The sequence below is a fragment of the Pteropus alecto genome, unplaced genomic scaffold (assembly GCF_000325575.1).
Source record: "Pteropus alecto unplaced genomic scaffold, ASM32557v1 scaffold176, whole genome shotgun sequence".
NCBI lineage: Eukaryota > Metazoa > Chordata > Mammalia > Chiroptera > Pteropodidae > Pteropus > Pteropus alecto.
This window is the reverse complement of record NW_006438644.1, coordinates 79,944-94,225: the sequence shown is the minus strand read 5'-3', so window position 1 is coordinate 94,225 and position 14,282 is coordinate 79,944. Positions and strand designations below refer to the sequence as shown.

The 14,282-nt window shown below is 35.2% G+C and overlaps 1 protein-coding gene across 1 annotated transcript; it reads left to right on the top strand.

Moving 5' to 3' along the window:
• The first annotated feature begins 1,089 nt into the window (after positions 1-1,089).
• MYCT1 (MYC target 1) lies at positions 1,090-12,949 on the top strand. Its single transcript, XM_006915761.1, has 2 exons — positions 1,090-1,282; positions 12,348-12,949. The coding sequence occupies exons 1-2, from the start codon at positions 1,099-1,101 to the stop codon at positions 12,851-12,853; spliced, it is 690 nt and encodes a 229-aa protein (XP_006915823.2). The 5' UTR covers positions 1,090-1,098; the 3' UTR covers positions 12,854-12,949.
• The last annotated feature ends 1,333 nt before the right edge of the window (positions 12,950-14,282 follow it).

The window sequence follows — 14,282 nt, the reverse complement described above, 5'->3', positions numbered from 1 at the left end:
CGGAGGAAACAAGATCTTTGAATGCAGTTTAGTGCAGCCATTAAGTACAGTTTGGCACCATTACTGCTACTTCCAACAACTTCCCAATGCTCAGAAGATTTAATCTAAACTAATAAAGTTTGCAGACAAAGTCTCTTGAAATTTTGACTAACCTACATCACCTGAAAAGTCTCATGTAATTCTTTCTTATGGCCACACTTTCCATACCCTATCGTCATACCCTGAATATCCCCAGAAGGAATTGTAATGATTCCTCTTTTTTGTCTATGTTGGCCTTTCCATCTTATTACCCTCCCTCTACTCAGTAAAATTATTTTCATACTTGCATACACTGTACCGAAGTCATCACTTCTCTCAGACTTCTCCATGAGGAAAAATTACAGTGATTATTGTACTCCTTGCTATGGCATTTAAAATTCTGTAGAATTGAATGTTTGCATTTTTGTGTCTCCTTGATTTTAAACAGGTTCCTTCGCTGTAGGAATTGTTTTTTCATATTCAAATGTAAAGCAATATATAAATCTTAGGTAACCTTTAAAAAATAAGTGAACATCAATTTTAATTTAAAAATTAAATATAAATTACATTTGAGATAACTATATATGAAATGATATAAGAAATAACTTTTCAACATTAATATACCAACTAGAGCAAGAGACACATTAAGAATTTAATAAGTAACTGAGATTTATAAAAAATAGGTATTAAAATTCATTGTACTCGAATATGGATTTCTGAAGAGTTTTTCCCTCCATAACTTATTATGTAAATACAATTTCCAAACATTGGAAAGAAGTCTATTTCTCTGTCCTACATAAATTTAATCCAAAGTGCTGTAGCTGAGAGTTTGTAGTCTTCCTCATGTATGTCAGTAGGAGACGGGGAAGGAACAAGAAAAAAAAAGTCTCTTATCCCAAAAGCATTTTGGAGGTGGCCAAGAGAAGGGCATTTAGTAATATAGCTGGGGAAATGACGAGAAGGAAATAGTTTCGTGTCTCAGGAACCATGTGGAATTCCAAGATAAGAAAAACAGTTGCTAATTTGAGTATAAAAGCAGGAAACATGATACACTTGTTTCCTTTTATGCAAACACAGTATATGAGGGGTTGTGTGAAAATTATTTTTCTCTCCTTGAACAACAAAGACATAGATTCAAAGTGCTTCTTTTGGACATACTGGCTTTGCTTTCTTTCTTTTTTTCTTCTCTCTCTTCTATTTCTTGTGGATATTATGGCTAATAACACAACAAGTTTAGGGAGTCCATGGCCAGAAAACTTTTGGGGTAAGATATTTTCTTTAACTGTTTTTAATTTAATATTAGGATGCAGAGAAATGTACTGCATTATTTATTAAAACATTGGGTATCTCTGAGATGTTTTGTTTACCGTAAATTGATTATGTTTTCATAGATTGATTATAATAAATACATTTATATAAAATGTCCTTCAAGTGAACTGTGAAGACACTCAAGAAGAATCTGGGCAACAACTACAGATTTGGGCCGGTGTTACAAAATATAATTAGAAAATAATTAGAATAAAACTGAGGAAAAAAGCTGAAAGTAATTGCTATTTGTAATATGATAATGTGGATTTTGCTGGAAAATTAAGTTTTACTTGTTTTAAAGTTACAGATTATGTATTTTATTTAATGAAACCAAGAATTTCTGTAGAAATTATTTTAATTTACATCATCAATGTCATACTCTAATTTCCAAAGTGAATCTAAACAACCAATCTGTCCTTAAGGAGTGTGATAACAGAAGAAATAAAGAATCATATCATGAAATTAGAGGGGAAAGTGTAATAGAAAAAGTTAAGTGGAAATAACATCTCTTATAACGTTATACAAAAGGACTTTTTGGCTGAGTTCAGGCACAGCTACTAGTCAAGCATTGGCAGCAGGATGGAGGTCAAAATTACCATTCGTTCAAGGCTGAAGGTACAGGGAAGAACTAAGATGAAAAACTGACATGTACTCTTCGGCTCAGGAGAATTTTAAAAATAAAGGGGGCGATTTGAATGACATCCAGAAAAAAAACTTTAAAGGAGAAAATGGAGTTTATGAAGAGATAATTATTATTTATTAGTCCAGAACAAGTTTTTAATCCTCTTAGAGAACTATTTCAGACTTTCTGTTGTGATTCCAGGGGACATGTGGGGAACTATGAGGTAAAAAAGTGAGCATCAGGGGCTGACTGTCCCTAACAACCTCACTTTGTCATTGTCTACCATCACAGAAATTTGCATGAAGAGAATTCATTCTTTTTTACCATTAATCATGTATATATGTTTCAAGTTTGAAAAGGAGAGCTCTTAGTGGAAATCTTAACATACTTATATAACAAAATTAGGAAGAAGAAGAGAAATTATTCTTGCGTATCTAAAAGAATGGCTCAGCAAAACGTTTTTCTACGCAGACACCAATAGACAATAAGTCTTTGAATTATAGACGTCTAATTACACATATCTGTTGCAATACTACTTGGTGTCCTCATTTACAGAGAAAGTGAGTGTGCTAAACATGTGCAGACGAACATCCAGGGTGTGTTTACACTGAATTCATCATTACAAAAATAAGTAGCTGTTGCTATATAAATTCTCAATGTAAAAATTAATTTGTGAAAGCCAGATCTATTCTTTTCAGAGCATTAAAAGTTAAATTTCAGGTTTCACTTAAGGAAAATAAATCATTATCCACTGACTAAAATAGGAATGATAATCATGAAATGAACTTGAATCAGCAGAGCGCATGTTTAATTGGAGTCTATCAAATCTAAAAATGATAGTTCTTTTTTAATATAGAAATCTGTGCTTGAGAGGGGATTCGAACGTATTGTTCCAAAGATAGCTCCTAGTATTTCTTTGTCTTATTATGTGAATACAATGGGAAATAGATAAAAATAATGAAAACCAGGAAGGGGAGTGTTATATTGATAAGCATAACAAAACCAGAGCAAATATGCTGAGCAGATATAATGTTTGATGATTTGGAGAAAATGTATGAAAGATCACATTATTTCTTTTTAAGTAAAAACAGGTTTTAAATGCAAAAATATAAACGTTAATATATAAAATACAAAAATGTTCTAAGATATAATCGTCCATCTTTTTATTTATATTTCTTACTTGTTTCTAAACTGATATCTATTCTGATCACTGACTTTACAAACATTATTTTGAAAATCTTGTGAAGTGCAGTGCAATGCATTGTCTGTAGCTTTTAAAATCGATTGTCTGCTTGGCAACTTGAATTCAGAGAATGAAAGACTAGCTTAGAAATTGTAATCATATCAATTTCTCAGTGGCACAGAACAGTGTCGAATGCTCTCTCATAACCCGGAGCTGAGGGAGCTTCCTAAAGTTGAGCTACATATCAGGTGCCTCAGGCCTGAATGGGCTAACATCCACCCCTCCTCCATTCCTACTCTGCCTCAGGCACCCAGGGTGCATCACAGGGGCTTGCCATCTTCCCCATCTGGATCCCAGGAAGCTGGGAATGGATACCAATTTCTCTGAGACTCCCTAAATCAATCTGTAGCTCATCGCAGGCAGAGATGGGTTCTTCTCCAAAACCTTTACTGATTACATACTTTATAGTTACTTGTTTCTTCAAAACTCTTCCTCTGACACTGCTGAAAATTGACTTGTTATGGATTGAATGTTTGTTTTCCACACCCTATGCATATGTTGAAGCGCTAATCTGCAGTGGGACTGTATTTTGAGGTGGAGCCTTTGGGAGGTAATTAAGATTAGATTAGGTCATAAGGGTGGGACACTCATGATGGGATTGGTGGCCTTATAGGAAGAGGAAGAGAGAGATTGCTCTCTCCCTCTCTCCACCTGCATGCACTGAGGTAAGGCCGTGTGAGGTGGTCATCTGCATCAGAAAGTAGGCTCTCCCTGAACCTGACCAAGCTGACACCTTGGTCTTGAACTTTCCAGCCTCCGGAACTGTGAGAAATAAATGTTTGCTGTTTAAGCCACTCAGTCTGTCATATTTTGTATGGCAGCCTGAGTTAAAAAAGACATGATTCATAGGCAGCAATTTATTCTTCCCGATACTGTTCTTTATGATAAAAAGATACGGTGTTGAGTCCTATAGACTCTTAACATTTTGAAACTGCAGCAAACAGAGGAAACAAATCACTCTTGTCTCTCTCAAAATGTCTCATGATTGCAGAAAACAATTGTTTGTCAAGACTATCATCTATTCTGTTTAACAATTCCAATCCTCTCCCAGGTAACTGAAGAGATGTAGTGTTGAGAATAGATTTGTTGGCAGGGCGGGCGGGGGGCAACTGATGTCAAGGAGAGAAAATTTTGGTTATCAGCTGATGATTTCACTCCTCAGCCTATAGAATAATATGGCTCTTAGGGATCTACCCTAGCAGATGGGGTTAGGATGTCCCCAGAGAAGTTGAGGACGGAGAGAGCGTATGGGCTAGACATACACCCCGATGATGTTCTCCAAATTCCCTCTGACTATATTTCAAATGCATATCTTCAACTTGTATTCTGAAAATTCTTGGACATTTATGCATGAGTGCATATTAACAGCCTACTAATTATTTCTCTTATTTCAGTTAGCTGGAAACTGAAAAACAAGTGTCTACAAATGCTTGTCTTTAAAATTGCTGAATCTGAATTACGTAGAGAGATTCTTGAAATTTTGACCCTCACAGAGCTCCATGTTCAGAGATTATGATTCAGAAGGTGTGAGGTAGAGCCTAGAAAGCTGTACTTTTTAAGCAGCCCCTAACCTTAGAACTTCTGCATCTATATTTATGAGAGAAGTTAGCCTATTACAATCTTGTCTTGTGATAGCCTGGCCTATATAACATTGCTATCAGTTATGTAGGTATCTTGAAACAGGTTGGGAAGTGTTCCCTATTTTTATAATATCTGAAAAAGTTTGTGTAAGATCGGCATTGTTTATTGCGTATTTGAAAAATTTCACCAATTAAATATCTTTTAATTTTCATCAGATATTTTATTGGATAATTTTTTAGGTTTCCATTCTCTGCTAAAATTTTCCAGCATGTTGTTTTTTTAACATATTAATTCACAGTTATTTTAATATTTGTGTCCAATAACTCATATTTTTAATTCATGAATACTTCTCTATTAGATATTTTTCTCTCTTGGTTTTGCTCAGTTGGTCTTATTTCTTGCTATGCCTTGTAATTTATTATTTATGCCCAATATTGTTTTGGGCATTGTAGAAACAATCGAAAACGCTAAGCGAAATTATCTTTCTCTAGAAAAGAATATATATGTTTTCTAAAGTTAGTTAGAGGCAGGTCACCTTAATTCAGTATGAGGTGGGTCTGATGTGTACCTGTATTTCCATCTTTGCGAGGTCTGCTTCTTTTTCTGTTTGCTGTTATGCACGGGGAGGAGCTCCTCAAAGGGTCAGATTCAGAGCCTGGAATGTTTCCCAGAGTCCACCTTCCTTGGCAGCCTCTTAATTACAATTTTTGTTTTCCAAGCCTACTGACAGTACTCAGAATTCTGCTCAGATTTTCTTGCCTCTCTTTACAGATTATTGCCATGAGAGATTTTCTTTTCTTCTGAAATTCGCTCCATCGAATTAGCAGGATTGATAGGTCTCTGATGGCATCAAACAGACTTTTGAAAATATTTTTAATCTGTATTTTATCATCGTTCCCAGGGTTTGATTCAAGTTAGTTCATATATAGGAAGAGATGTGCTATGCTGTTTCTTTTTAACTTACCACCGACTCTAGCAATACTGTTGAATAATTATAATCAGAATACGGCCCATGATTTTTGCCTTTGGTCAAAACTACCAGCCTTCTGCTTCTTTGTCCCACATCCACACAAAAAGACATCTCAAATCTCATTTCTCCCATGAACGTTTTCTAACCATGCTAAGCATGTTATTTTATCTTTCAGAAGTGATGACACTTATGGCCCCGTGATACCTATACAGCTCATTTACTTTTTTAGAAGAGTATAAATTAATGAGTCTGGTTTCCACTAATTTGAAAAAGAAAAAAAGAAAAACAAGAGTGCCAACAGGTATCAGGGGTGAGCAGGATAAAATTTTAAACAGGATGGTGAGAGTAGACCTCAATGAGAAGATGACCTATGAGCAAAAACCTCAAATTATCTGTACAGAACTTCAGGAATAAGTCACAGCCTGTGCCAGGCCTACGTCAGGGGCATGTCTGGTGCATTTAAGGAATGGCAGAGAGGGCACTGTGGATGAAGTCAAATGAACCAGCAGAACAGGAGAGAATGCACATACATAAAAACAGATCAAGTTGGAAATTGAAGGCCATTTCTAAGAGTTTGCTTTTACTCAAGCAATGGAGAGTTTAGGACTGAGGAATGATGTGATTTGACTTACTTTTTCGAAGTTTCTCTCTGGCTACTATATTTAGCATAGAGTGTATCTGGGGAGAGCAAAGCAAGGATAGATGCAGGAAGACCAGATAGAAGCCTGTGGCAAGAATCCAGGTCAAAGGTGATGGTCACTTAGACCAGGGAGGTGGCCAAGTAGTTAGAAGTCGAATTCTGGGTATACAGGTATTGTGAAAACAGAACAATTAGGATTTTCTTGCAGATGAGATACACGTAGAAAATACACTTGATTTCAGTTATTGTAATTAATCAAGTTTTTATGTCCTAAATATTATTCTCTCTAAAAACCTTTTGCCAATATCCTATTGCCTGAACGATTCTCCTTTATACTCTAGGGTACTGAGAACAACATAGCCTGCTTCGGTAATAGCTCACCTTATGATTCTTGTAATTGCAAAGGATTTTGTGACTAACTAGATCAATGTTCTGTTGTCAAAAATCACTTTTCAGATATTGGAACGATTCAACTTATGACCACTAGATGGTGACCTCTACTAAGTTTTAATACTAATGGATAGCATTTGAGGTATTGATTAGATTTACTAAAAACCAGATTCTATGTTAGAATCTTAGAATTGGAAGGTACTATAGCGATTGCCATTATTAAACCAAGACGGATCAAATGACTTGGGTAAATTATACAACCATTATAATAAAAGTTATTCATTGAGAAGTTATGTGCCCCTTGCTAGTTGTTTAGATATGCTTTACAAATAGGATAACACCTAATTTATATGCCGTACCCTACTATTTTAAAGTTTATTTTTTTTCCCTTTCATAATTAATCACATTATATTGTAATTATATGAAGTAAAATTATGGCTCATTTTTCTTCCCCTAAGATTGTGGAAATAGAAGGCAAATAAGAAAGTAAAATGTCCTCTAAAATGGGATATATGAACCAATGGTACATTGATTCAGTTATATTTTTTATAGTAGGTTTTTAAAAAAAGGCTCCCAAAATTTATTGTTAGAAGTCGGCTAGAATTGAATTACACATGTGAAAATTTAAAACTGTATGGCCAATAGATGCTGTTTTTATTATATGTTTTCTGGATTCTACAGTTTGGGTTAGAAATATCATTCACTATAAACAAAAAGAATCCTATGGAAAACCAGTCTGGAACAGGATGTTATAATTATGACTCAGCATTTCTTTCTTATTGTTATTCTGCATTTCCAGACTTATTTTTGCAGTTTATATTTAAGGGAGCTTAATGAGATAGATAAACTATTTTTTTTTTACCATATATTTCAGCAAGTTTTAGAGATTCTTATGTCATTATTATCATATGTGACTATTAAAAAAGTCTGCGTATATAATAAGGACATAAGAATTAGTGCAGTGATTTCTAAAATAGATATTTGACTGACTTTACGGGTAAGAAAGTCATTTTCATGGCATGCACTCAACTGAACAACAAAAATTAGGCAAATCCATAGCCAAGGCAATATAATATTTTTTCTATGTCATTTTTATAACTTCTGTAGCTCCAGAATACTTTATATTCAAAATTTAAATAGCTAATTATTAATGAGTATATATCATTCTCATGATGCTCATGTACACTTAAAGTTTATAATTTGATCCTTTTCAGATACCTATATAACCATATATAGTCCTTTATTTATAATAATAATATGTTTTGAGTCATAATTATCTATTCTGCCTGCCATTTCCCCAAATTTGGAGCACAGACATTAGATCTACAGTGTCAAATAGAGATATTATCAAGCCATAGAGAATAATTCTTTAAAATTGATTTATTGTCAGCACTTTCCTGAGAATATCATTTTAGTTTTAGCATCACTGAAAATATTCTTTTTACTCATATCTGGAATAGAAACATATTTCTTACTCCACGTATTTTGGTTGTCTTTGCTAATTTTCTCAATCACTTTAATGGATAGGAACTTATATTTTCTTTATTCTATATTTTGAAAGTGTCTAATTTTTTTCTTAAAATTGAACTTGATGTTATTTTTTATTATAGATAAACCATTAAGAACATTTTATTTGTCCAAAGAGGCTGTGGTAGAGAGGCTCAAAGGGTAGATAAATTGAGACAAGTATAGAAACTTCTCTAGCCTACAAATGCTTTTGTTGGGTAACTGAATCTGTTTCAAGATCCTGGTTTTATCTCCATTTAGTTGAAGTAAAGTGAATGTATTTCTTTGATCTCATTTATTATACCTGCTTATATCCTGAAATATTTAAGATCTCCAATCAAGCCCAAGTAGTTACATAAGCTTACACACAAAAACAAGGGTCTATATTTTGTGCACTGGAGTTGTCTTCTCATTTTATGGCATATATGAGTGACAGCAACAGCTACTTGAGCAGTGTTAGTCATCAATCTTCAATTATTAGAAATAAATTGTTAGTTTTACCACATGAACCTTTGAATCTTTCAATATCAATGAAATGAGAAATTTGAGCTAAGGCATGTTTAAGAGTTTGTTTTAGCTGAAACCCCATATCTCTGATTCTATATTTGAAGTTGTTGAGATTTAAAATTCTCCCATGGAGGCTGTTGATTCAGGGAAATATATCTATAGAATACATAATATTGTTTTACCACAATTTTCCCAAGTATTTTTGTTCATAACAGGCTATCAACTCTGGTATCCACCCTCGTCTGCCCCCACCAGAATCCTAGGAGTCATTCCAGATTTCTCTTTTCCTCAGTATAGCAAAGTTGAGTGTTCGTACTGGTTGACTTTTATTTTAGAGGGTGGGGAGGGATTGTGTGTCTTTTGATTGTTTTTAATTTTCTTTTGTCTCGATGGATCCTAAATCTTCCCCTAACTCTTCCCTCTTTTCCCCTTCCTTGTGGATCCCCCAAATGCTCCTTTTCTTTCTTGTTTTCAGAGAACTTTATTGAGATACAATTCACATCCCATATAACTCACCCACTTAAAGGATACAATGAAATGGGTTTTTTTATTCTTGTCGCAGAGTTGTGTGAACATCACCACAATCTAATCTGAGAACATTTTGTCCTTCAATAAGAAACCCCGTTCCTACAGCAGTCATTCGCTCCCATTCCCTCCCACCTCATCCCCCAGTCCTAGGCAATCGCTAATTTACTATCTCTATAATTCTGTCTGTTCTGGACATTTTATGTAAGTGGAATCAATCACTCAAGATATGATCTTTTGGGAATGGCGTTTTTACCCACTTCTTCCTCAGGAAGGGATTACTCTTAATGGCCGCCTCCTCACATCCCTGTGTGCACTCCAAAGTTTCTCTCCTGTGGTCAGGGTTGTCAGGGGCCAATATTTTCATTTTTTCCAGAATTTCTTTTCTTCTCCATGAAGGCTTGTGGTGGAAGCATGGAAGATAATTTATTGGTATCTGTGTCTGTTTTTCATTGTTCATTTTCTAGGTAACTTGAAGTTGGATGTTCTTTGTCTTCTGACTGTGCAGAAGGCATGGGTTTTATATAATTTTATTTGTTCACTTTGTTCTCTATTCTGTTTTGAAAGAAATGTTGAGAAATTTTGATTTTCAATTTTACCATTGCTGTGGGAACCTTGAATTCCTGTAACTTTTTTTTTTGGTTCCAAATATTTGGGGCACTGATAGTGAGACATTAATTTGGAATTTCACTGCATTACTGTTAAGGCTAATTTTAGGTTCTGACTATTTGCTTTTTCCAGGTAGAACCTAACTCAGTGAAATCCTTATCTGAAGAGACTGCATTTTAAGGCCATGAGTCAATATTATTTTTGTGAGACACGTTTTGGAAGAACAATACTGGGTCTAACAGATCTTTCCTAAATCATCTTGTCATTCAGAAGTCATCTTCCTATTATAAGAAATTTATTGTTTAGATGTGATGTAAACAATTTTGATGTAAACATTTATAAAGATAATTGTGAAAGTAGGACATGACAAATATAGTCCTTCTGCAGGAGATAAATGTGGCAATAAAAGTTAGAAAGACACTAAATAGATGCTACAATTAAAGAGCAGTAATTCTTCTTAGGTATCCATTAACATTGGATTGTTTTGTTATTTCTGGATTATAGATTTTCTATATATTGCCATAGATTACAACAATGAACTGGAAAAACACCTTGACAATTATAAATTCTAACTCAAAAATAAAATCAATGAGTCTAAACAAATTTCCTAAAAATTACAAAACATGTTAGAGATAGAGCTGAGTTTGGAATGTTGAATCAGTTAGCTTTGGTTGTATAACAGTTTACCTCAAAACATAGTGGCTTAAAATGATTATTTATTTAGTTCACAATTCTGTAGGTTGGTAATTTGGACCAGTATGAGCTTAATGGGTTTCCTGCTGGTCTTCTCTCATGTGTCACACTCAGTTGTTGGGTTGAATAGCATCTGAACTATCTAGATGATCCCATTTATGTTTGGAGGTTAGCAGGCTCTTGGCCAGGGCAGTAGACGTAACTGGGCCATGTGTCTCTTATCATCCAGGAGGCTAGGTTGGGTTTGTACCCATGCTAACAATTGCAGGACTCCCAAGAGCAGAAGGGGTGGAGCTGAAAGGCCTCTTGAGGCTTAGACTTGTACTTGCCCAGCATCATTTCCATACATCAAAGCAAGTCATGAAGCCAGCCCAGATTCAAGGAGTGAGGAAATAAATTTTACCACTTGATGGGTATTTTTAATCCCCTTCCCTTTTTTTTAACCAATCTCAAATTAGCTAATTAGCTAATTTCCAATCCATGGCTCTCTCAATACAAGATCCTTAGACACTCAATTAGATAGGATAGCTTACTCCTCTACTTAAAAGCAATTAATTTTTGTTAATGAAATTTAGGAGTCTGTATCCAAAAGGCAATACTTGAAATGACTCTTGAAGAATGAATTTTCCGGAAAGAAATTAAAAATCGTATCCAGACATAAGGAAAAATACATGGGAAGGCACAAAGTTTAAGAGAGAATGACAGGAGCTGGGTTAGTCAGCCTGTAGTTAGTTAGCTGAGAAAGTCAGCCTGGATTGGGGGTTAGATCGTGGGGTGGAGAGTGGAGAAATGTGGTGGGTGGTGAGCTAGATGGGTCTTCTAATATCTAGGGTGTCTTTCATTCAAAGCAGGAGCTCCATTACCCAGTTTCATTCGAGAATATGTTTTTAGTTCCCGAAAAGAAGCTTGTAAAGTAAAATTTCCATTTTCGGTAAGGCTTTCTACCCTCCCCCACCCTGCACCAGAACAGGAAATTTGAACAAGCACAAGTCTGTGAATTGAAGGACACTGGTAAATAGCACTGAGTCTATGGAAAGTCAGAGAACAGAAGTTTTATTATCAAAACAAGGGCCTGAAAGCAGCATGAACTAGAATGTGGGGACCAAGAAAGAGCCCAGCAGGCTATATATATCATGTCATTAATGAGTCAGAAATATAAATGACAGTTCAGAATTTCAGGAAACATAACAAATACGTCAGCCCACCATACAGTTCTAGCCCAGCACTTCCTGTCTCAGAATGAGCACAGGACGTGAGGCATCCTGAAACCTGCAGGTGGGCTCATGAGAGCAGACTGAAAAAACGAATTCAGTATGATTACAAAATTATCAATTTTTGTCACATTCACTACTACTGTAATTCAAATGGAAATAATCTTTGGACTGTATTTGCAATCTGATAAAAATTTTATGAGTTAAATAATGACTTTTTTAAAAAAAAAGAGACAATTTTTATTATTTATTTTTTAAAAGTGATAAAATAATGTAAGTAACATGGAATGTTACAACTAAAAATGTTATTTTATATCCTTTTGTTTAAATAAATGAAAACGTAAGAACTTCCATTTATTCCTATCTTCTTAGTACCATCTTCTATTTCCTTAATTTAAAATCTATTTAAGTTAACCATACATTCCAATCCATAGTTTGTTACTATTTGTACTCTACCCTGTGTTTTTAGTTAGACTCCTGTTTCCAAATCAAATTACCTATTTGGTTTTGTTTGTTTATTTCAGAGGATCTTATAATATCCTTCACAGTATCCATGGCGATTGGGCTAGTAATCGGCGGATTTATCTGGGCTCTGTTTGTTTGTTTGTCTCGAAGAAGAGCCAGCGCCCGCATCTCACAGTGGAGTTCAAGTCGGCGATCTCGATCCTCTTATTCCCACGGCCTCAACAGGACTGGCTTTTACCGCCACAGTGGCTGTGAACGTCGAAGCAACCTCAGCCTGGCCAGCCTCACTTTCCAGCGACAAGCTTCCATGGAACAAGGAAATTCCTTTCCCAGAAAATTAAGTTTCAGGGCTTCGACTTTCCATCCATTTCTGCAAAGTCCACCACTTCCCGTGGAGACTGACAGTCAGCTGATGACTCTCCCTTCCTCCAATACCTCTCCCACCATCAACACTGCCCACAGCCTGAGCCGGCCGGACTTCCACTGGTCCAGCAACAGCCTTCGCCTTTCGCCACTGCCGCCGCCTGCCTATGAGTCCATCATAAAGTCGTTCCCAGATTCCTGAGTCGGGTGCTCTCGTTCTCAATTGGTTTCTTTCTTGTCTTTTATTGAAAGGATATCATAAATAGACTAAACAGAATTTTGAGGACATGGCCCAAATGACTAAAGAGTCTCCAAGCTGGAAATACTCATGCAAGTTGGACATTACAATGCAAAACACATTTCCTTCAATCACATTTTTCCTTGTCTCACGAAGAAGTGATGTTTTCCCAAATAGTTATATATTTATGTATTTTGTATTCAATGTAAGGATTCTTAAAGGCGATGATTCTAATCTAGAGTCAGCAGTGACACGACATATATATTTTAGACTACAATAAAAAACTTAAGGTATTTGTAGTTTACAATCCTCATTCACTGGTCAATGTGATTAAAAGAGAAAAAATGAGTGTCACTTAAAAACTTTTTTTCTGTCTTGAAGAATTTTAATTTTACTTTCTTTAGAATGACCGGTAAGTCATTTTACAATCTTGGATTTTTAATGGAATATATGGGCACAAAATGACAGAATATGGAAGCTTCTTAAGTTTCTTGATTCCACTCATTTAGGAGAGAAGTATGAGGATCAAGCAAAGGAAGCTGAACTCCATGGGTGTTATAGGATACTTTAATTTCGACACTTATTTCTAAGAATAGTTACCCACATCATTGAGGTAGAATCTTTGAGTTTAATAACATGATAATTTAACTTGTTTTCACTGTTGTAATTGTGTTGTTAGAACTGCAAATGCAATTTATTTGACCTAAAAACAAATTTTAACACTTTAGCTTATAGTTTTCTTAAGGAATAAATTTTATTTCTTAGATTTAAATCTAGCAACTGGGAAAGCACTTTATCTATGTACCTTCTTTCCCTGTAACTTCACAGACAAATAAGTAAGGGTCAATGGGGACAAAGTCTGTTATCGAAATAGACGTTGCAACCGTGACAAATTTTCCTTCCTGGATTGACTCATTAAGCATTATCTCTCCTTTGTATCTCTATGAATTCCAACCTCGGAATTTGTGAAGAATCTTTGTACAATCATTAAGCCATGCCTCCTGGTCCTTGGTGCAGACTGTTATTTAAGGGGTCCACTTGTACAGATGGCCACCTTCTTAAAGAAAGGTACAACCCCAAAAGAGGTTACCAGACATTCGGTGGCCTGAATGCCTGTGGCTGCCCTTTTTCATTTAAGGACACGAGTTCCTTGGATAAATACTCAACAGGTCTGTGGCTTGTTTCTGATATAGTGAATATCTAGCTAATGTTTCCATTTGTTTGTTTCTCTGAACATCGGGATTTTCATTAAAGAAAAATGTACTCTCATTTTGGTTTCTGCAATGGGGTGGTTTCTGCTCATAGTGTCTGAATATGGCTCCAGAATGTAATAATTTTTATATAAGAGATTTAGTAGAGCCTTTTTTTAGTTATTTTGATTTAGCTTATTTTT